The sequence below is a fragment of the Strigops habroptila genome, chromosome 1 (genome assembly GCF_004027225.2).
Source record: "Strigops habroptila isolate Jane chromosome 1, bStrHab1.2.pri, whole genome shotgun sequence".
Lineage (NCBI taxonomy): Eukaryota > Metazoa > Chordata > Aves > Psittaciformes > Psittacidae > Strigops > Strigops habroptila.
In genome coordinates, this window is record NC_044277.2 from 5051810 (window position 1) to 5073037 (window position 21228).

At 42.8% G+C, this 21228-nt stretch overlaps 1 protein-coding gene across 1 annotated transcript in view; it reads left to right on the plus strand.

Moving 5' to 3' along the window:
- Window positions 1–12147, plus strand: part of KCNK9 (potassium two pore domain channel subfamily K member 9) — an 82674-nt gene extending 70527 nt beyond the window's left edge. Inside the window, exon 2 of the mRNA XM_030504253.1 lies at window positions 10825–12147. Coding sequence (XP_030360113.1) covers window positions 10825–11666 — 842 coding nt within the window. The 3' untranslated portion in view covers window positions 11667–12147. The remainder of the gene's footprint in view (window positions 1–10824) is intronic.
- Window positions 12148–21228: the final 9081 nt, after the last annotated feature.

Genomic DNA, 21228 nt, shown 5'->3' on the forward strand with positions numbered 1-21228 from the left:
TGGCAGTATCAGGAAAAGTTTGCTATACAGTGAGGACATAATGTTATAGTTATGACCATTCAGACCTATGTACCCAAAGAGGATATTTTGCAGTCCAAAGAACTGATAACTGCTAACATGGTCCTGCAGCTGTAAGCACTGTGCCAAACTCTAGCAAAGACCCTGAAAATTTCTGAAGAGCAAGAGGGATTGCAGATAAGCACAATAGAAGTAATCACATAAGGAGCTGCTTCTGAAGAGACATTTAAAATCTGAATCTAGCTGTATGTTGTAAAACACCTATTGTCTTCCTTGCTACAGGACTTTGCCCCAGAGAGCTCTGTTTATAGCTAATGTTGACTAAGGGATAAAGCTGTGACTATCTCCAAGAAGAGTAAAGAAGCGAGTAATGATGGAGAGAAATGGAGTGTGTTGGATTGAGGGCTATAAAAGAACACTGTGATAAAAGGCAGCCTAGAAAAGTACAGGCTATCTATCTAAAAAACCTTCCTAATAGCTGAATCTGCTAGACAGGGGAATAATTTCCTAAGGGAGAGAGAAGAAACCGTGTTATTTCAATCATTTAAACAAAACTGGACAAAGCCCTGGAGAATATATTGTGGGGAACAATTGTATGCTGCCCCCCGGGAATGGATAATGCGACCTGATAAGTCTTTTCCTAGTGGTTGCTAAGATCCTCTTCAGATTGAGAACTTGTTCTGGGCATGATTTGTCTTGGGACTAGATGTGATGTGAGCCTCAGGTCAGTCCTCTGACATTTCGGAGAACAAAATGGAGAGGATAAAGAGGATAGAGAGGAAAGGCGTGCAGGGTCAGTCAGAAATAGATAGCATGGGAAAATGTTGATTCAGAAGTGCTACAGGACTTTGCGCAGTCAGGTATCTCAGTGCCTGAGAGATATAAAACAGACACAAAAGTTCATAGTGCTGAACTGGTGGTGTGCAGGCTCCAGAAAACCTGATCGTTTTGTGCTTATCACAAAGCTCCCAAGATTACAGAATCGTTAGGGTAGGAAGGGACCTCTGGAGATCATCCAGTCCAATCCCCTGCCAAGACATGGCCACCCAGAGCAGGTTACACAGGAACATGTCCATGGTGGGATTTGAATGTCTTCAGAGAGGGAGACTCCACAACACCCCTGGGCAGCCTGTGCCAGTGCTCTGCTACCCTCAGTGTAAAGAAGTTCTTCCTCATGTTGAGGTGAAACTTCTTGTGGTTTAGTTTATGGCCATTGCTCCTCGTCCTGTCACTGGGCACCACTGAAAAGAGCCTGGCACCATCCTCCTGGTACCTGCTTTTGAGATATTGATCTGCATTGATGGGATCCCCTCTAGTCTTCTTCTCTCCAGTAAACAGACCCAGATCCCAAAATCTCTCCTAATAAGGGAGATGCTCCAGACCCCTCGTATGAAGATGTATGAACCCAAGGAGTCATAGTCAACCTGCTCATCCTTGGACTCTGCAGGTTTGTTTTTCTTGCTGTTACAAGAATCCAGCTTGTTGGCTGATCTGCCTTGCTGCGTCCCTGTGTTGCACACATGCTCCCCTGGTGATGTGCCTCGCTGCCGATTTGTACTGCTGTTGATGTCTTCAGAAAGGTGGCCAAGCTCAGCTGCAGTCCAGGAATCCATCAACTATTGCCCAGCTGGAAACCTAGAACAGAGCTGACATTGGCTTCGGGAGGAGTTGGGAAATGGCATACCAGAAACATGGCCCAAATCACTGCTGTTTTCAGCGCCAGTCTCCTCACAGAGCTGGAGAGGAACTTTTTCTCTCTTCCCAGCCTCTTTTCTTCAGCAGAGGCAGTTGCAGGGATGAGTAGAGATAATGTTGTCATGTCAACAAAATTAACTGGCAAGTGTTGGCATCTTAGGTTTCCTGGGGAGGTGGTACACAAGGTGGCAATTACCTCAGATGCTCTGTCAGCTTACTCAGAAGAATTGCCAGTGATCACAGACATTTCTCATCTAAGGAGTAAAAGTAAAGGCTGGCTAAGTTCAGCAAGAGGAGATTTGAGATAATCAGGTCTTCTGTGTCATATAGATGAGCAGGAAGATTGTCAGTGGTTTCATGTTACCATTTGAACATTTCCACTTTCCCTCATTTACTTTTTTAGTAAAGCCCTTTATAGTATGAATTTTACATAGAAAAAAAGGAAAAGGTTCATGTGCAAAAGAAAATAAGACAACAAACAGAAATGCAGAGCTGAAATATTTTGGTTCCTGTGAACTCCAAAACATCCCCCAGTTCTCTTGAAGCCTTATCTTCATCCTCATACTCACAGGCAAATAGGTATTCCACCATGGGCTGTCTGATAAGGTGCTGGAGACATCCTATTCCTGCAGTCCTATCCCATGCCGCTACATCTCATTGGAAGACCCCAAACTCCTGTTTCTTTCCTCTAACTGGCCAGAGAAAGAGCTGATCACATTGCAGCTGACTCTGCACTATCTCTGTGTTGATTTTTTTGGCCCCTTTATGTGTATTCACAGATTGGCCAGATGGCTGGCCCAGCAGAACAGATTAATATCGAGTTTACATTACAGCTTCTTCTAAGTGGTGGAAATTGGTGAGCAGCTTCAAAACTATTGGCGAGGAAAGACAGATGGGCATAGATACAGATATATGTGGCTCATCATTATCAAGAAATGAGAATAGAAATAGAACTAATTAGAAAAAGAAAAGTTTCTTATGGCTTGGTTTAAACTTGTAAACTTATTTCTTCATGCAGTAACCCAATGGGTATCTGAAAGGGCCAGATGTTGTGACCTACTCTATGCTTCCCTGTTAGGCAGACGCAATACCTCTCAGAATGGGGGAGCTGTGTCCTGTTGGTGTGTAAGTTCAGGAGGGATACAAGCTCTTTTCCAGGGAAGCGGAGAAGACCCCAGTTCTCCCCAGCTGTGGGGAAGGTGGAAACTGCCTGGGCACACACCTCTGATGGGCACACAACTGAATGAGCAGCACTTCTAAGTACTCTACCTCAATGAACTGAATAGATTTGTCCCCTCATCACACAGGGCAGGCATCTGACATATAATATGTGATGGCTGCAGAGCAGGAGGGAGTGAGGAAACATGGTAGAGGGATGGGTAGCACAGAAGCTGGCATTTGTGCTGACTCAGCAGTTGTTATCAATCTTATCAGTCATTTTGGATGAGTCCTTCAGGTCTGCTGCTGGGCTGTCATGCATTCCATTCACTGACAGTGCCTGGTGAGCTTATGGAGATTGCTGTGGTGGGAGTAGTTTCCAAGGCTGAGGCACTTGGCTGTCCTGACTTATGATATGCATGGATCAGGGCTGGCTTCTTCCTGCAAGACAGTTAGTGGATCACAGAAAGAAGCCATTTCTTCTCATTTCCTTGCTGCACATCGCCTGTGCATATCTGTGTGTCTGCCTATCAGAGCAGGACTGCTTCTGAAGCTGTTTGTCCTGAACATCTCAAAAGTTTGGTTCTAAGATCAACAAGAAAAGATGTCTGTGGTGGGGAGACTGATGTGAGGGGAGCCTGCTGCATCCCTGCTGCCCAGCATAGGAGATCTTCTGCAGGTATTGATGCAATGGAAAGCAGTGAGTGTAATTTCCAAGGTGGCATGGCCTTACCTCTGCAGTCAGGACATGGAACAGGGATGAACCAGGGTGAGAGGCTGCGCTGCCCTTGCTGAGGGATTTCAGATTTGAGGTTACACCTGGGGTTGACACATCCTTTTTTCCTCTCACAGGATGTGTCTGTCTTCAAACACGGGATGATGTCATTCCATATTGCTGTGTGTGCCTGTAGAGAGCCTTGTGCCATGCTTTGACCTGATATTAAAGACTGTCTTTTGAGCACGGAAGGGGAGGATGTCTTTGAGGATGGAAGGGGAAGCTGTGCAAAACTAAGAGAGGTTGTTCAGTTCGTGTGCTGCGGTGAGATCCAACTGATAAGGGAATGAAAAAAAAAGGGGGTCCTGGAGATGTTTGAGGAGAAAGACAGCAGGATTTGGGGAGAGCCAGTGGTGCTAGTGTGCCACGAGGCTGGTGTATTTACATGGCAGCTTTCGTCCATGTGATAGCAGCATCCATGATGTGCTCTCGATTTCCTTACAGGAAAATAGAGTCATAGAATCATAGAATCGTAGAATAGTAAGGGTTGGAAAGGACCTTAAGATCATCTAGTTCCAATCCCCCTGCCATGGGCAGGGACACCTTGCCCTAAACCACGTGGTCCAAGGCTCTGTCCAACTTGGCCTTGAACACCGCCAGGGATGGAGCATCCACAACCTCCCTGGACAACCCATTCCAGTGCTTCACCACTCTCACTGTAAAGAACTTCTTCCTTATATCTAATCTAAACTTCCCCTGTTTAAGTTTGAAGCCATTACCCCTTGTCCTACCATTACAGTCCCTAAGGAAGAGTCCTTCTCCAGCATCCTTATAGACCCCCTTCAGATACTGGAAGGCTGCTATGAGGTCTCCATGCAGCTTCTCTTCTCCAGGCTGAACAGCCCCAACTCTCTCAGCCTGTCTTCATACGGGAGGTGCTCCAGCCCTCTTATCATCCTCGTGGCCCTCCTCTGGACTCGCTCCAACAGCTCCATGTCCTTTTTGTGTTGAGGACACCACAACTGTACGCAGTACTCCAAGTGAGGTCTCACAAGAGCAGAGTAGAGGGGCAGGATCCCCTCCTTCGGCCTCCTGGTCACGCTTCTTTTGATGCAGCCCAGGATACGGTTGGCTTTCTGGGCTGCAAGCGCACACTGAAGCCGGCTCATGTTAAGCTTCTCATCAACTAACACCCCCAAGTCCTTCTCCGCAGGGCTGCTCTGAATCTCTTCTCCGCCCAACCTATAGCAGTGCCTGGGATTGCCCTGACTGCCTGGGATTGCCCCGACAAATGCCTTTGTCCTGGTAAAAGAGTTACTCCCAGTTAGATAGATGAAGTATCTTCTTGATCCATACTGAAACCTCTTTCATCTGTACCTCAAAGGACATGTTTTTTCTCCCTGCTGAAAGCACGAGCAGCAGATCCAGCGGAGACACAGCCTGTTCTTTGTGGCAGTTCCTCTGACGTAGATGGGTCTCTGAAGTGTGTGACATCAGGAAGATGCTTTAATCTGAATTATGCTTGCCCATATGAGTACCAGGTGCCGTTACCCCCTTTTCATTATCTCACGGCCAGGGCTGCTGGTAGCATGAGTAAGAAAGGTTTGAGTCATGGGGATGGAGTAAGTAGTTCATTTCTTTCCAGATGCTGTTGTCAGAGACAACCAGGCCCAAATGTCCGTCATGGGGATGAATGATGTGTAGATGAATGAAGGCAGAAACTTCCTCCTGAGAGAAATAAAGCGTCCCTCATGAATAACGCAGTGTTGCTTCAAGATTCAAGACATCTAAAACCTGTTGTACGTTGAACGTGAATATGAATGAGGCTTAGCCATGATGCAGCTACACACTGGCCTGAATGCCACCTATAAATAACTTACCACTGACACATTTCATTTTTAACACTGATCACGTATTTGGCCTGGTACCAGTGCACATCTGAGACAAACCTCTCCCAGCCTGTGACAGAGTCTGGTGTAGAAAAACACCCTTTGCTTTGCACCATGTAGGCTCCATCTATGCTACGAAGTAGAGCATGACCTGCGTTTTGAAGACATTGCATGGAGAATGCCAGTAACAGCTAAACACACATACTGCCTCAGAGTGGTGTTTAGCTGCAGTGGTCCCTGACCAGTGTTAACCTCCATGGGTCGACTTTGCCTGGGTCAGTGCTGGTAGGTCCAGGGTGAAGCCATGACATGAACTGTGCTAATGATGTAAGAACGTGGACAATTATGGGTTGGTGATGGAATCCATCCCCTGTCCCAGTTTAGTTTGCTAGAGCCTTGCACTGTTGGAGATGGTTCCATGTAGATGTAATACAGTGAAAGGATTTTTTCCCATAACGTTTTATTTTTTGTTATGGATTTACTTATTCTGGACAATCTGTGTCATTGCAGTGCATGAAAGTGTTTATTGAGACCCTTTTTTCCCCAGAAGCAAAGTGTTATTCAAGAGAATTTGTGTTGGAGGACAAGTCAGATGTTATGGGCCTGTCTGTACCCTGCAGCTGAGCGTGGTGCAAAGATCACTGATGTAGATCTAAGCAAGCTGGTCTGTCCACATGAGGCTATACAGTGCCAGACATACTTGCTTAGGGCCTGAATACAGGCACGGAATTTTTGTTGATAAAATGTCTATAAAATCATGAGTGACACAGAGAAGGGGAATAAGGAATGATTCATGTGCACTGTGTTTCGCTGCATGCTATGCTTGTGGCCTGGTACCCCAGCACAATGTCCTTTTAGAAATGAGAGAAAGGTATTTGGATTGTCCTCCTGAATGAATCTCACATAGACTGTGTAATGAGTTTCCCTCTGTGTCTCATCTGAAAGAAACCATGGAAAAATAAGCTTTGAAGGAGGGTGAATAGGTTTTCCCCAGACTTTTGTAGCTACACTCTGGCAAACAGGAAAATACTATTCTCTTTCTTTCTAGAATTACATATAGATGCATGTGGTCTTTGAGAGTTTTCCACCTGAGAATGGACAAGGTCTGGAAAAATCAAGGGCAGGGAAGACCTTAACAGAGTACTCATTTGATGTGAAAGCCCTTACAGTCTGACCCTTTGCCTCCACCTTCCTGCAGTTCTGCTTGATATGTGTAGCCCAGCCCTTCTGTGACTGGGAGAAAATGGCTTTTGTGGTGCATTGGTGCTCTGCAGTCCAGAATTGGAGTAACAATCTGAGACATGGCATTTCTTCATGCTGAACCACTCTTGGTGCAAACCCAGATGAACTGTGTCTTGAAAGCCTAAGCAGCTGGATGGTATTATAAAAGAGAGAGTACTAATGACATCACTTCCAATCAAGGTGAAAGTTATTTACATTGTCCTTGATCAATCTGATTATGTCTCATTAAATATCAGAGAAACCCATCTGCTGTGGTCAAATTACTGTATTGTGGGACTTCAGCAAACTGGTTAGTATAGTAGAGTAGTATAGGTAGTATTTACCTAGATGTGGTACAATGTAAAGCTCCATCTATACTTTTCTCATTGTTATCTCAGTCGCATGGCTTGTTAGGGGATGCATTTGCTATACCTAATTTTATGGTCTTCTCATCTTTCTTCTTCACCATTGAAGAGTGAGAAATACCAATGTCATACTTAACCTTTCTACTTCTCTTCGAGCCTTGTGTTTCTTATGTGAACCATGTGCTTCTTATGGTTCACATGGAGCCATCTCTCTATATTCTGGTAAAGGGTAGAGACATTCATGTAAAGGAAGCTAGGCTGAATTTTGCTCGCTGAAATCTGCTACCAAGTGGCTTCTGCTTCTGCTTTTACTTGACACAGGTAAAAACCCAACTACTTGGAGACTGATTCTGTGCACTGTGGAGGGCTATTTCCTGGCATTAATGATCCTCTGTGCCCCTCTTCCTCTGGCAATGACTGACATCCTCATGTTTCCTGGAGGCAGTCTTTGATGTTAAGAAGACAGTGGTTTGTTTTAAATTTGAGATTTATTGAATTTCAGAGAACGTGAACTGCTGGAGTTTGCTTTTCATGCATTGCTGTGTATTGCTGTATAGATTCTGTAACGCTAAAGTAATGGAGAGTTAAGTCTTTCTCTAGTGTATTTTGAAACCCCTCATTGCAGAGTGTTGAAGGAAATGGCTAAGGTGCCTATTCCTTAAAGCTATATTGTACTGGAGAAATATATGACTCTGATCCCCTATACATGAACCTATTTGGAATAAGACCATGAAAGTCTTATTCCAGCTTCATGAATAAAGTCTTTCCTTTAACCCAGCTTCATGGTGAAAATATGGTAAAATATATTTATCTGATAATGTGGAAAGTGAGTATGACGTGGGACAGAATAGAAATCAGAACTACTGGATATTCTATCATCTACCTCTGTGAATTATATCCTGCTGGTGCCTGTGCTTTCCTATCTGTAGAGCAGGGAATTGGGTATATTCCTGACTTATGGGAGAGCTGTGAGTCCCAAGTTAATTACAAAGCCTGTGACAAATTTTAGAAATGCAATTGTGAGATAGTATGTGAGCATTAATGTTTTATAATCTCCCTAAACTGTCTCTATGGATATATTTAGTGAGAGGGATAGAGCGATATGGAAAAAGGTCTTTTTTCACCCCAACCATTTTCTTTAGAACCCAAAGTGAAAGTTGTTTCCACCAACTGCCATCCCTGCAACCATCTGGAAAATCACATTTTCTGAAGCTTCCCTTCTCTTTATCAGCTGTAACTAAAGCTGTAAAATGGGAAGATGTCCCTGGTTTAATTAACACCCCTGTAGTTCAAAAGCTGATCTTAGTAATGAGAGGCAATTATAGCCTTTATTGAGGGACAGTCAGGTGGAACAAACCCTGCATCAATCTATTCAAGACACTTCACTTTCCAGGTAATTTGGAAACTGCTTTTTATGATGAACAGGCTACCTGGCCCAATACAACAGGTAAATCTCTTTGTTTCGTAACCTAAAAAGAACTTTCTATTTTGAGTTATGTGCGTCTGTTGTGCTTTTTACATAGAATAATAGAATCATAGAATAGTTAGGGTTGGAAAGAACCTTGAGATCATCCAGTTCCAACCTCCCTGCCATGGGCAGGGGTGCCTCACACTAGACCATGTCACTGTCCATCTGCCAACAACTAGCAACTGAGCTAAGGAAATGCCTGTTGCTTCTTGGAGGGCAAAATTGCTGTTTTTCTCATTTTATTTTCCTTGTCCACTGTTGCTTTTCATTCTGAAGGTTGCATGGTGTCCATATTTTTTTATACTAACAAAACTGCAGACTCTGTGCTGTACACACATACTGAGGGCTATGCAGAGTTCTGGTTTCTGCACCTCAAAAATGGTGTGATAAAGCTAAAGAAGGTCGAGAGAAGGACATCGAAACAATCAAGGGAATTCTGTTATATGAGTTAAAAAGCCTGTGGCTCCAGTTCAGACAGGAGAAAACTGAAAGCAGAGATGAAGCTGAGTTTAACTGAAGGTAGATGTAGAACTTTGATCCTAGAGCTAAGGAGCACCAGCTGAAACAAGGACATTGCTCTACATGATGAAGTACCTTTTAATACAGCAGGTAGTGAACTTCTGTAATCTCTTGCCACGGGAGATTGAGGAGGTGGGCAGTGTCAAAAATTTCATTGAAAAGATTAGACAAACTCAGAGCAGCAGGTCCATGACATGAGTCTAAAGGTGAGGGGCAGGACTGAGGCAGAACAAGGGGAATGGCCCTGCCTCAGTAGTATCTGAGGTGCTGTCTGGTCTCCAGCCTCTGATTTGTAAGAGTGTGAGCCTGCTGTATGCCCTGTGTTTCATCTGCCAGCCCTCTGTGAATATCCTGATATCTCGGAGGTCTCGAATGCTAGTAGATGCTGCTTTCTGCAAAGCTAGTTTAGACCCTCTCTGTCTACAATGCAGATAGTCACTGAAGTGGAGCTCTACTCATGACAAAGATTTGGCTGTTTGCATATAGTTGTCTATCTGGGCAGTAGGTGTCTGAATTTTTCTGCAGTTAACAGATGTCTAGGCAATCTAATGGGGACCTGATGAATACAGTCAATGGAACAGTCAGTAGTGTCACTTCATCTTGCCATAAGGTAGATTTGGGATGGTCAGTTAAATAACTCACTACTGCCTATTTTTATTAAGTCTTTGTTGACTGTAATGGGAACTTGGGCACCTAGCACACACGTAGATGCAAAAGTTTAGATATATTAATCTTGAACTGAGTTCTGTCCCAAGCTTTCTATTATAATGACTGTAGAGAAATAGGTATCTCCTTAGAACAACTCATTGACCTCTGTGTAGATGAGAGGAACTGCGGTTGTGAAATGCATATTTCTATTCACTGACTTCAAGGAGTCTGGATAGCGGTACCCACGTGGTCAATGTACACCATGGCCAGGTGGGGCCCAGCTATCCCATTTTGGAGACTTTGGTACTGTCATTTAGATTCTCAGCTGTAAGAAATGTAGATTTTTAAAGCAGTGTGATATGAAAAAGAGAAATTATAATTTCAAAACAGCCCTCATCCCCTTTATGGTTTGATTTAGAATAAAGACTTGGCTGTGTTTTTACCGTCTGTAAACTATGCTGTCCTGGATTAGATTAACATCCTGATGAAATTTCCTTTGCCAGACTAGCTGTAACAGCTGTAAAACTATAAAACAAGCTTGTAAGTAAGTAAGTTGTTTATTCTTCAGTAATTAAAGATAAAGCAGGCACTGAATCCCTAAAGTCTTACAGTGTTCCAGAAGTAAGTGGCGTTCATAGCCTGTCCTTGTTCAGCCTGGAAGAGTTTGAAAAGGAATTTCTTTCATTGGTGGGTATGTGGATATCATTAATTCCATGCTGCCATCAGTGTACTCTGGTTTTAGGATAGGGCAACACCAGCTCCTCTCGGAAAACATTGTGGAAAAGGCCATCTATTTCCAAAGTTTCCACTATTGCACGTGTTACAGGATGGGCATGTCTTTAGCAAATGAATGCAATATAGTCTTTTTTAGGAGCCTGCAGTTATTTGAAGTAGGATCGCTTGTCCATTCTTTCATCTTTCCCAACTCCTGTGTGTACAACTTTGTTGGTCTGCCTCTTATTTGCTTGAGATGCAGGATGTGGGCAAGGAGATAGGAAGATTGTGTGACTGCAGTGGTCCTGTAGCTTTGGATCTGGTTGTGGCATCAGATTTTCTACGAGTCACGTGGCTTGCACAAAGGGGGAGTTGTGGTCATCACTGTTGACTGTCCTGTCTTTTCATTCCTAGGTTATGGACATGCTGCCCCAGGGACGGACGCAGGGAAGGCCTTTTGCATGTTCTACGCAGTCCTGGGGATCCCACTGACACTCGTCATGTTCCAGAGCTTGGGCGAGCGCATGAACACCTTTGTCAAGTACCTCTTGAAACGCATCAAAAAGTGCTGTGGGATGAGGAGCACCGAGGTCTCCATGGAAAACATGGTCACTGTGGGTTTCTTCTCCTGCATGGGAACACTCTGCATTGGAGCAGCAGCTTTTTCCCAGTATGAGGAGTGGAGCTTTTTCCATGCTTACTATTACTGCTTTATAACATTGACTACGATAGGGTTTGGAGACTATGTGGCCCTGCAGACCAAAGGGGCCCTTCAAAAGAAGCCTCTCTATGTGGCTTTTAGCTTTATGTACATTTTAGTGGGGTTGACAGTCATTGGGGCATTTCTAAATCTGGTTGTTCTCAGGTTCTTGACCATGAACAGCGAGGACGAGAGGCGGGATGCTGAGGAACGGGCATCCCTGGCAGGGAACCGCAACAGCATGATTATCCACATCCAAGAGGACTCCCAGCATGGTCGGCCACGGTACAAGGCCGAAGTAACAGACCTTCAGTCAGTTTGTTCTTGCATGTGTTACAGGTCCCATGAGTACACCAGCCGGGTGGTGTCCCACCAAAATTCGTTCAGCTCGAAGCTGAACCCCCAGTACTTTCACTCCATCTCTTACAAGATAGAGGAGATCTCGCCAAGCACATTAAAAAACAGCCTTTTCCCATCTCCTGTCAGCTCCATCTCACCTGGGTTGCACAGCTTTACAGATAACCACAGGCTGATGAAAAGGCGAAAGTCCATTTAAAGGGATTTGTCTTCTTTTGCTTTCCTTGTTTCCCCCCAGTTCTTCTCCATTGTTTTGGGGTTTTATGTTCCTTGAGTGAGACGGAGTGAGGCTAAAGGGAGTAGAGAAAGCCAGTCCTCATCTGAGACTCAGCTCTTGAGCATGAAGCATGGATTATTACCGTTCCAGCAAAGTATGCCTTACATTACCCCCTCGGTGGCTGTCAGAGGATTCAAGGTGACGTGAAGTGGGTACCAAATCCAAAGTTGCACACACAGCTGGGAGCCTTCATGTGCCATTGGCACTCCTGACCTAATAAACTCTTTTCCTCACGAGCAGGTTGCGTGCTTGCGTGCGTGTTGGGTGTGCGTGCGTGTGCGTGCAATTCCACAACTAGTGCCATGCGACAAAAATCAAAGCATCAGGTATTATTTTGGGGTTTATTTTTTTCCCTTGAAGCAATTGTGTTCCAGCCTGCTTTCAAATTTTAGATTGCTTCCAAAAGGAACGGGGAGGGTGGGAGGGGAGCAAATTTGGTTTTTGGTTCTTTTTGCCAAGACAAGCATGCGCCATAAGCAGTCAATATACCAGGTGTATCATGGTAAATTTTTTAATGCTAGATTTTAGATTGTATTAACATTAATAAAAAAAAAAGGCAGGAAAAGATGGATCATTTTAGCTTGCCAGTTCAAAATTAAAAAAAAATAAAATAAAGTAAATAAAGCATGCACTTTGTAAAACTGGTATGCATAATAAAAACACAAGAAAAACTAGCAACGGAATTAATAATCAAAAGCAAATAATCCTATTGATTTAACTAGATTTTCTTTTATCGTTTTCAACTGTTCCAACAATTTTTAAGAGAAATTGGGAGAATTGTTGGAACCAAAGAGTGTATTTTGTTATTTTAATTTTATTTATAAAATTATTATTATTATTTTGTGCAGCAATTACCTGCATGAATAGGAATTTTTTTTTTTTTTTTTTGAATGCTTGGATTAGGATGGGTATAAATAGGTGGATGTATATTTTTTCTTATATAATAGTGACAGGGCATTTCCTTGTTTTAAATAAAAAAATAAAGATGATTGTCTCTAAATGCTTTTGATTTGTAAATAATGGAAAGCCTTTGTTGGTCTCAGGAAGAATTCAAGGGACAGTATCTTGTGTTTGGCTCACTGGGAACTTGTGAGATAAGATGTGATACTGCTTTTTTGCTAGGCAGAAAGGCAAAATGCATTTAGCAGTAATGGGCAAAAGCAGTTTTACTCCAGTGTTTGGAGAGTAACCTTGGGAGTGATTGTGTAGGAAAGTTGTAGTGGAGGATGTTGAGGCCATGTCATAGAGTTGTTCCTTGGAGATTGTCCATCTCTCAGCTGTTCATCTGGACCAAACAGACTGAATTAGAGGCCTAATCCAGCTCCCTTTTAAGACAATAGGAATTTGCAATGATTACATGGGATTTAGTGCTTTGGGAGATTTATCTTTGATTTGACAGGGGTAGGACTGTGAGTTTTCTAAACCTCCACCTTTGTCTCTGATTTAATCCTATCTTTTAAACTGCCTTTCGTGTTAATTTGCCATACAAAACCCATCTTTTTTTGGCACTAATCACCTCCTGCTGATTCTACCATTTTGTGCTCTCAGTGTAAAAGCAATAATCCCTTTTTTTTTTTCCCTTAAAACTAGATGGTATGTTTTTGTACAAGCCCCAGCTCTGAGCTCTGTGTGCTGATGGGTCTTGATACCCTTTCAAAGAGGCTTCTATAAAGAGCATTAATAGGGAGAAATAGGGAATGTCATTCCTCCTCTGTTCTCTTCTCCCTGGCTTTAAATTACTAGGTATATCAAATATGTTCATGTTCTAATTTCCATATTCGTGCTTCAACAAGTAGACGAAAATAAGTATCCATGACTTTGACACCCCTATACAGCTTCCTTTGGGATTATGCATTGCTGTGGTGTGAAAACCTCCATTAAGATTAGTGAAGAAATAGTTTAGGATTCTTAATGAGGACGGGTGAGGATTGACTTCTTCAGCCTAACGTGTGGGGATAACATCCCTCAACACAGTAGGAGAGAATGCTGGGTGCATTAATGCTCTACTGCTGGCACCATGTCCTAAGGCTGATGGCAGAAGTATTGAAGCAAGCATACTTAGAAAAGTGGTTTCAGGATGTGTTAAACCACCTCAGTGATTGCCACCTAGAAGCTGGTTTCTGTCAGAATGGCCCGTGGGGTTCACAGTGCTGTCCAAACTCACTACCGCAGTCTTTGCTTGTGGCATTCCAGAAGTGCAAATCAATGCACTTTTCCTGCTAAGGAGACAAGGAAAAGTATGCCTGGAATATACACATCAATATCATGTACAGCTGCTAGGTGTATCTGACACTGGCGAAAAGCAGGAAAAGTTTGGGGTTTTGCAGAACTCGAGTGAAATTCTGTCTGCCTAGCAAAGAAGAACTTGTGTAATGGGACTTTTAGCAAAGTTTAAACAGTTTTGTGGGGATAAAACCCCATCCAAACCAACAGTTATATCTTATAAAACATTGGTTAACTTTTTCCTTTTGTCCTTTGAGAGGAAAATTATCTTTAAATGTCCTAGAGATCATGTTGAACTCCAGAAGTTCAAAGCTGTTACATACTCTAGCTGATTTACTACTACAATCTTCCCTCTGGAACCATAAATGAAGAATAAATTTTAATACATGGGGTGTTTAACTAGGGAAGAAACTTACCTCGGCACGTCATGGGTCATCCGCTACTTAGAGTCTTTACGTTAAAACTTAATGGCTTTATGAAAGGTCTGCTTTAGTTTAGTTGAAATTTATAAATGTTGTTGAAGAAATCCATGTATGTTGATATGAAGGACCCAGAGTAGATGTCTGTATGAGTGTGTATGTGGGACAGTGTTTTGCTAAGATGTATCTGCATTCCTTAGTATTTTAAAATATGTTTCTTTTTATTTGCTGCTTGAAGAACCCACAATTCTGTCCAATCTATATTTTTGTTACACATGAGAATTTAAAGTGGGAAGACATTTCCTTTGCAAGACTGCACACATTTGGACGTTTGCATGAGCTCTTGCAGGACTTTGCATGGCCACAAAGAACTCACACGTGTACACATCAATACACCAGGCAAAATATGCCTCTCTCTTTCGTCCTTTTGTGGTTCTTGGCTCATATGTGAGTAATGACTTGGGCTCTCTGGAACTAGAACAGACAGTGAAAGGGAAGCCTTTGTCCAAGGTTAATTCCAGCTTTTCAGTTACACATGAAAAATTGGTCAGCGAAAGGTGAGCTGATTTTTGTCTGCTCTATCTCTGACTTCTTATTGCCCTTCATAGAATCACAGAATGGTTTGGGTTGGAAAGGACCTTAAGCTCATCCAGTTCCAACCCCCTGCTATGGGCAGGGGCACCTCACCTTAAACCATGTCACCCAAGGCTCTGTCCAACCTGGCCTTGAACACTGCCAGGGATGGCGCATTTACCACTTCTTTGGGCAGCCTGTTCCAGTGCCTCCCCAGCCTCACAGTAAAGAACTTCCTTATATCTAACTCGAACTTACCCTGTTTCATTTTGAACCCATCACCACTTGTCCTTTCGCTACAATCCCTGACGAAGAGTCCCTCTCCAGCATCCTTGTAGGCCCCGTCGGATACTAGAAGCTGCTCTGAGGTCTCCACGCAGCTTTTTTTCTGCAGGCTGAACAGCCCAAACTTTCTTAGCCTCTCTTCACATGAACACCAGTTTTCTTCCCAAAATAGTGCTTTCCAGAGAACATTTTCTCTGGTACATTATGAGTTTTATTCCACTTATGACATTATATCTTTCACAATAACCTCTCTTGCTCTCTACTTGCTCTTTTGAAATTCAGCTAAAGCGGGTGGTAGTGGTGCTGCTTGTGACAAGACATCCTAACGTCTGCTATCACTTTGTTATGCACTCTCATTCCCCAGAGTCTCATTTCCCCTACCCTTCCCTATTATTAAGCATTAGAAATAATAATAATAAATCAGATTAATCTATTTATGTCACACTAATGTGCTCTTCATCAAAACAACACAAATTTAGCTCCCTGCTGTCGACTTTGATTATATAACAACCCTATTATCCTATCATATTTCATATTATCATCAAAGGGAAAAATCAGTTTGATCAGTGAAGCACCAAAATAGCTTTGACTGAGCGTGCTGTGATATGGAAACGAAAGCGGAAACTTAATAGAACAATGCAGGCACAAGTCTCTGCTTGGTCTTTGTTACTGTGTAAGGAAGATCCTGACTGATCTAAATGGGGCTGCTTTGCCAGAAATTTGTACATACATCTGCTTTACAGGGATGACTGTAATGGGACAGCTTGAGAAGGGGTGTTTGAATGTTACTGCAACAGCCCAGAATAGCTTCTTGGTTGTTAATGAATGGAGAAGATGTACAGTGACCTTTATCAATAGACTTCTGTGTGGACTCCTCTGTAACAGCTCATTAGGACAAGATCAACAACAAGAAAAAAGAGGGAAGTGACCAAGTTAATCTACTGTATTGTAGGTTGTCTCATTAGTTTCCAGGTGCTTTGATCGAAGAAATGCCAGGGCAGTAATCAAGATTATTGTGACTCAAACCTGAGCAAGGTAATTCCTTGTTTTCTCTGACAGATTTGAAAGCTTTTTCCTAATGGGGGAAAAAAAGCATCATTTGTTGCTAAACGCTTAGAAAAGAGCAGTCAGTGGAACCGAGATGGAGAAAGAAAATGTTCGAGAACAATTTGGTGTGTGCAAACTAGGGGAGAGGGATTTGGGTGGAAGTAGCTTTCAACTGAAGCTTCTGTCCTCATTTAAGTTTAATAATATTCCCGTTAATATTAGGATCTAATTAAGACAGTCATTTTAAATCTGTATGTGGAAGCCAGACCAGAGAGGTGTGTTGGAGTGTATCCATTGCGCTAATGTTATGGACTCTTTAATGCATATTTCGACAAGACACTGTTATTGACTGGAATATTGCACAAATGACAATGAGAATCACACCACCACTACTTTCATCAGCTAGAGATGTGGAACACAGAACTGCAAAAGTAACATTGCCTTTCTGATCAGCCTGCCTGTCATCTATCTTTAATATCAAACTTTATTTTGGGACGTTCAGCAAAATAAAGCACATGAAAAGGATTAGCCATCATAACAATACACCAAAATTGAAACAAACAGAATAATGACATTGGACACAGAGAAATTGATTTCAGATGGAAGGTGCTCTGGGACTCTGATGCTAGTTAATCTGAGCTCAGAGGCTGATCTAAACCCATGCAAACTAATGGTACCCTTTGCCAAAATGCATTTTTCAATTATTTTAGATGCAGATAATGAACATGGAGGAGGGCAAAAAGTTGGGAAGAAAGAAATTGTTCTCAGCAGCATGACTAGTGTTATTTCCAGTTGGAACCACTGTGTGGTGGTACGGAAGACTGTTGTGCTTTGATCTGGGAGACTGATTCCTCTGCTCCACCAAGGTCTATGCCATAGTGTTTCACTGATTACTGCTGATAAGGAGACTCATGGAGTTCCCGATTCTCCAGTAATTTTTTTGCTGCTGTCTTCATTGAAATCAGGATTTTACTCAGCCAGCTCAGCCTGAGCAGTGCTGGTCCCTGTGCTATATTGTTAGTGATGCTATTCCTTTACTGGTGTTCCCTAGTGCAGGGGCTCAGTAGGATGTAAGCAAACTCTTTCCTTCTCTAAAGCCTGGAGTGGCAAGATCTTCCTTTGAAGCCAATGAGCACTTTACTAAAGCTAAACTTGTTCACCCTGACCCTAAGTCTTTCATTTACTTTGAAATTGTTTGGTGATTGTTAATTTTAACTTTTCCCCAAAGAGGCACCTTCAAAGCCCCTGACTGATTCGGGTTGGATGGGGCTTTGAGAAACGTGGTCTAATGGAAGGTGTGGGTTGGAACTAGATAATCTTTAAGGTCCCTTCCAACTCAAACCATTCTATGATTCTGTGATTCTCAGTCAAACCATATTGCCCTTTGCACAGATTTCAAAGTCATCTACACATCAGTATTCCTTTGGGGAAAAAGTCCCAACATAGAGCTTCAAATTGAGGAGCTTTGAGCTGTTGTGTCTCTGTTACACTGGGAGCTCCACAAAGTTTCTCCTTGTGTGCACTGGAGAACACAGACGTGGGGAATGCATGATGGTTGGGTTTGCACATAACCTAGGTGGACGTTACAGCTGCTGAGCTGGCTCTTGCTTGACTATTTTCTGTAGTTGGTGGGTTTATATCTGTGAATTGGTAACCTACAGAGAAATCAAAACACTGTAAGGCTATTTTTTCTCACACAGATTTCTAATATAGTAACTAACTGAACTGACTTGGGTGCAAAGCAGTGAGTCCTCATTTATACTCCTTTACTGAAACTGGAACATGAGCCTTTTTCTATTTACTGCTAGATACTATATCAGTGTCTCCAACTGCTGCTCACTATGAACAAACTTCCCAAGCCTAATGGAGAGCAGAAAGACCTTAAGACAGCAGTTAACTTGTATAATTTATGCAACTATATTTTGCTTTATGGGATCCAGTCATCCAAAGCTGCCTGCTAATTTTAGGCTGGAAATGCTATCCCTGGGGCTTTCAGCCTTCATTTGTCTCTCCTTCTGTGAATATCGTAATTAATAAATATCCCATAGCCCTCCCTCACCTTGCTTTCTGACAGTGTAAGGAGTGCTGCCATACATTAACACAACAGAATGGGGGGGAAATGAAAATGGGGAAAAGAAAGATTGATGCTGCAATTTTATTGGTAATTAATATTCACAGCTCCAAGCTGTATTGTCTTTTAGTTCACTTTGAGAAATGCAGAGCAAACAACAGCATGATGACATTTATCATAGCTGGCTAATTCACAAGTGGAGCAGCTAGCAAATATAATAATTGAAACTATGCTCTCTAATGCCTCTTACTCATGCATGAGTTCTCATACCACTAGCCTGGCTTTGATTCATTGTTTATCTGGCCCGTGGAACAGCTTGCATTAATTGCCATATCCAGAGCACTATACTTGAGGCTAGAAGAGAGATCCATTTCACAGACGGCGGCCCTCAGGCTTTCTCCATATGCTTTCCCCACTTTTCTACCCAGACATTAACTCATTAGCTTGCCATTTCATAGACATATGTTCAGACCTAAGATCACCTCATTCTGTACTTTCCCCCTTCATTGATTAATGAAAAGCGTTATGGTACAGAACTGCACCCTGGGGAAGGAAGTGTCCCACTCTATTTACTACTGACAAAAGAAATCTACAGATTGATTAAAAACAACATGTGGGGAATCAAGTAGAAAATGTAAAGTGCATAAACCCACACAGGTCAGATCCACTTCTTTCCCGGCTGGGATGCAACGCATTAGCCTGCAAAGAGAATTTGGGAGCGTGTTTGTTTGGAAGAAGGCTGTCAGGGAAAATGGCATCTTCTAGAGCATCTTCCAGAGCATCTTCCAGAGCATCTTCCCTCTACTATTCCTTGGAAGAGATCACTTACACCATCCTTCCTGATGCCTGCAGCAAACCCGTACTGTGGCTGCAAGGCCTGGATTGTGGTATCCCTGCCTATCTTTGATAGCATCTCCCCAGAGCTGTGCTGTAGAAATGTGTGGGAAATGCAAAGCTTCTGCAGCTGGGTTCAGGAGGTCACAATATAGCAAAGAATCCTCTTCAGATTGACTGTGTTTGGACAGCTTCTACATGTCAAAACATAATCAAAATTGACCTTTAGAGAAATAACATTAAGTCATTATTGCTGCTTCTCTCTACAGCATGAGTATGCAGCTCCTTAATCATAATTATTGTTAAGAGGCTAATTAATCTGATAACAGCATTTAATTAGATTAGCTGAAGTAGGGTGTGTAAATTATTTTTGGCCTCCCAGAATCCGAAATCACAGGTCTACAAAATGATTTGCAAAAGGCCTGTTTGGTGATATCATTGCTGACATGGGGTCATGCCACTGCTGTCCTATTGACAATCATCATCTTGGCACATTGACTGGAGCTGGTCATGGGAGTATCTGGGAAAGGATTTTAGCTTAGATCCAATATATGCAGTGAGGCTCTTAATTTCCACTGAACTAAACAGGTGCTTAAGTGTGGAGGTAGGCTTTGGGCCTGATTTTGTCTTGCCCGTGGAGGAAAGGACCAGTGTTGTGTCTTAGATGGGATGATGCAGGTGGATGAGCAAGGGGCTGTATTTCAGGATGGAGCATGTCTCTGGTACCCATTTGGTGCAATAACCAAAGTGTCTCAGCTGTGCTGCCTGGGATAGATCATGCTTCTAGGAGGAAGGGTTGCTGGATACATCTCCAAACATGTCTGGACCACCCGGGGAATGGGGAAGATACGGTTGAGTTTCTGTGTCACGAACTGGATTGATGAGGACACTGATGCTACCCATATCCTTCTCCCAAATCCTCTCTGAACAAGGTTTTAAAAGGCAAAGCAAATGATTGCATTTCTTTCTGGGTGAGGGTGATGGAGGACAGGGTTGATTTCTAACTTGCACACTGGGCAAGAGCTCAGGGCAACATTCTGCTTAGGAACCAAGACAAGAAACTGTGGTGAAAGGGCCTTCAGATAGGTCTATAGCTGGTTTCTTCTTGTGCTTCCTTTATGGTACCTTCACATTTCTCTGATCTCTCTGATTTGCAGCTCTTCTTCTGAAAGCCCCTTCTGAATGGTGATCTGGGTGAATTGGAGTTTCTTGTTCATCATGCAACAGTGGGCACATCTCATTATCTTGTTTGTGCCAGACATCCAAATAGATCTGTGGGGCAGCTCACAGTTACTCATTGTGTTTGTGGCCACCAGAACTTGGCCAAATTCCTCTGGTTGCTCTGGCAGCTGTTGTTATACCAAAAGATTGGCTAAATGCAACACAGGAACAAAGACACAGACATGAGATCCTTTTAGCAATGCACAGTTAGTTGGTGAGGGGTTTTTTTTTATCTTCACTGTACATTCCTTTCATGTTCTTCAGCATCTAAGCCCCAGTTGCTCTACGGTGACTTACCTTTCCATGTGACTTCTCTTTTCTTTGAAGAGTTCCTATCACACACGTTTTCCAGAAATGTGGATGCCATATTGCTCCTTTTTAGCATAACCTTTCACAACATGGAGAGATACTGCAGTCAAAGGCCTGAGTGGGAAATTCTTCGTCACTGATACTGTGCCCTTTTTTATTCTCCTGGGAAGATTAGTACAGCAGAGTCTGGTGTGGTCACCACCAACCACCACACTAGTATGCTCAGCACAACTTAGTGATCTTATCATGCCAGTTTATCTCCTTTTTGACTGCTTAGCTACATTTACATTGTGGCAAATGCTTTTTGTATAAGTTGTTAGTGCAGGAATATTATTCAGATAGTGGAGGACAAGTATACTACCTGCATAACAAGCGAGGAATCCCAGTGTTACAACAGGCTTAAGACTCTGTTAATCTAGTGGTTGGCTTTATTAAGTTATTTCTTGGGTACCACTCTGAGCATCACTCTTTTGGACTTTAACATTAACAAATTTGGTTAATC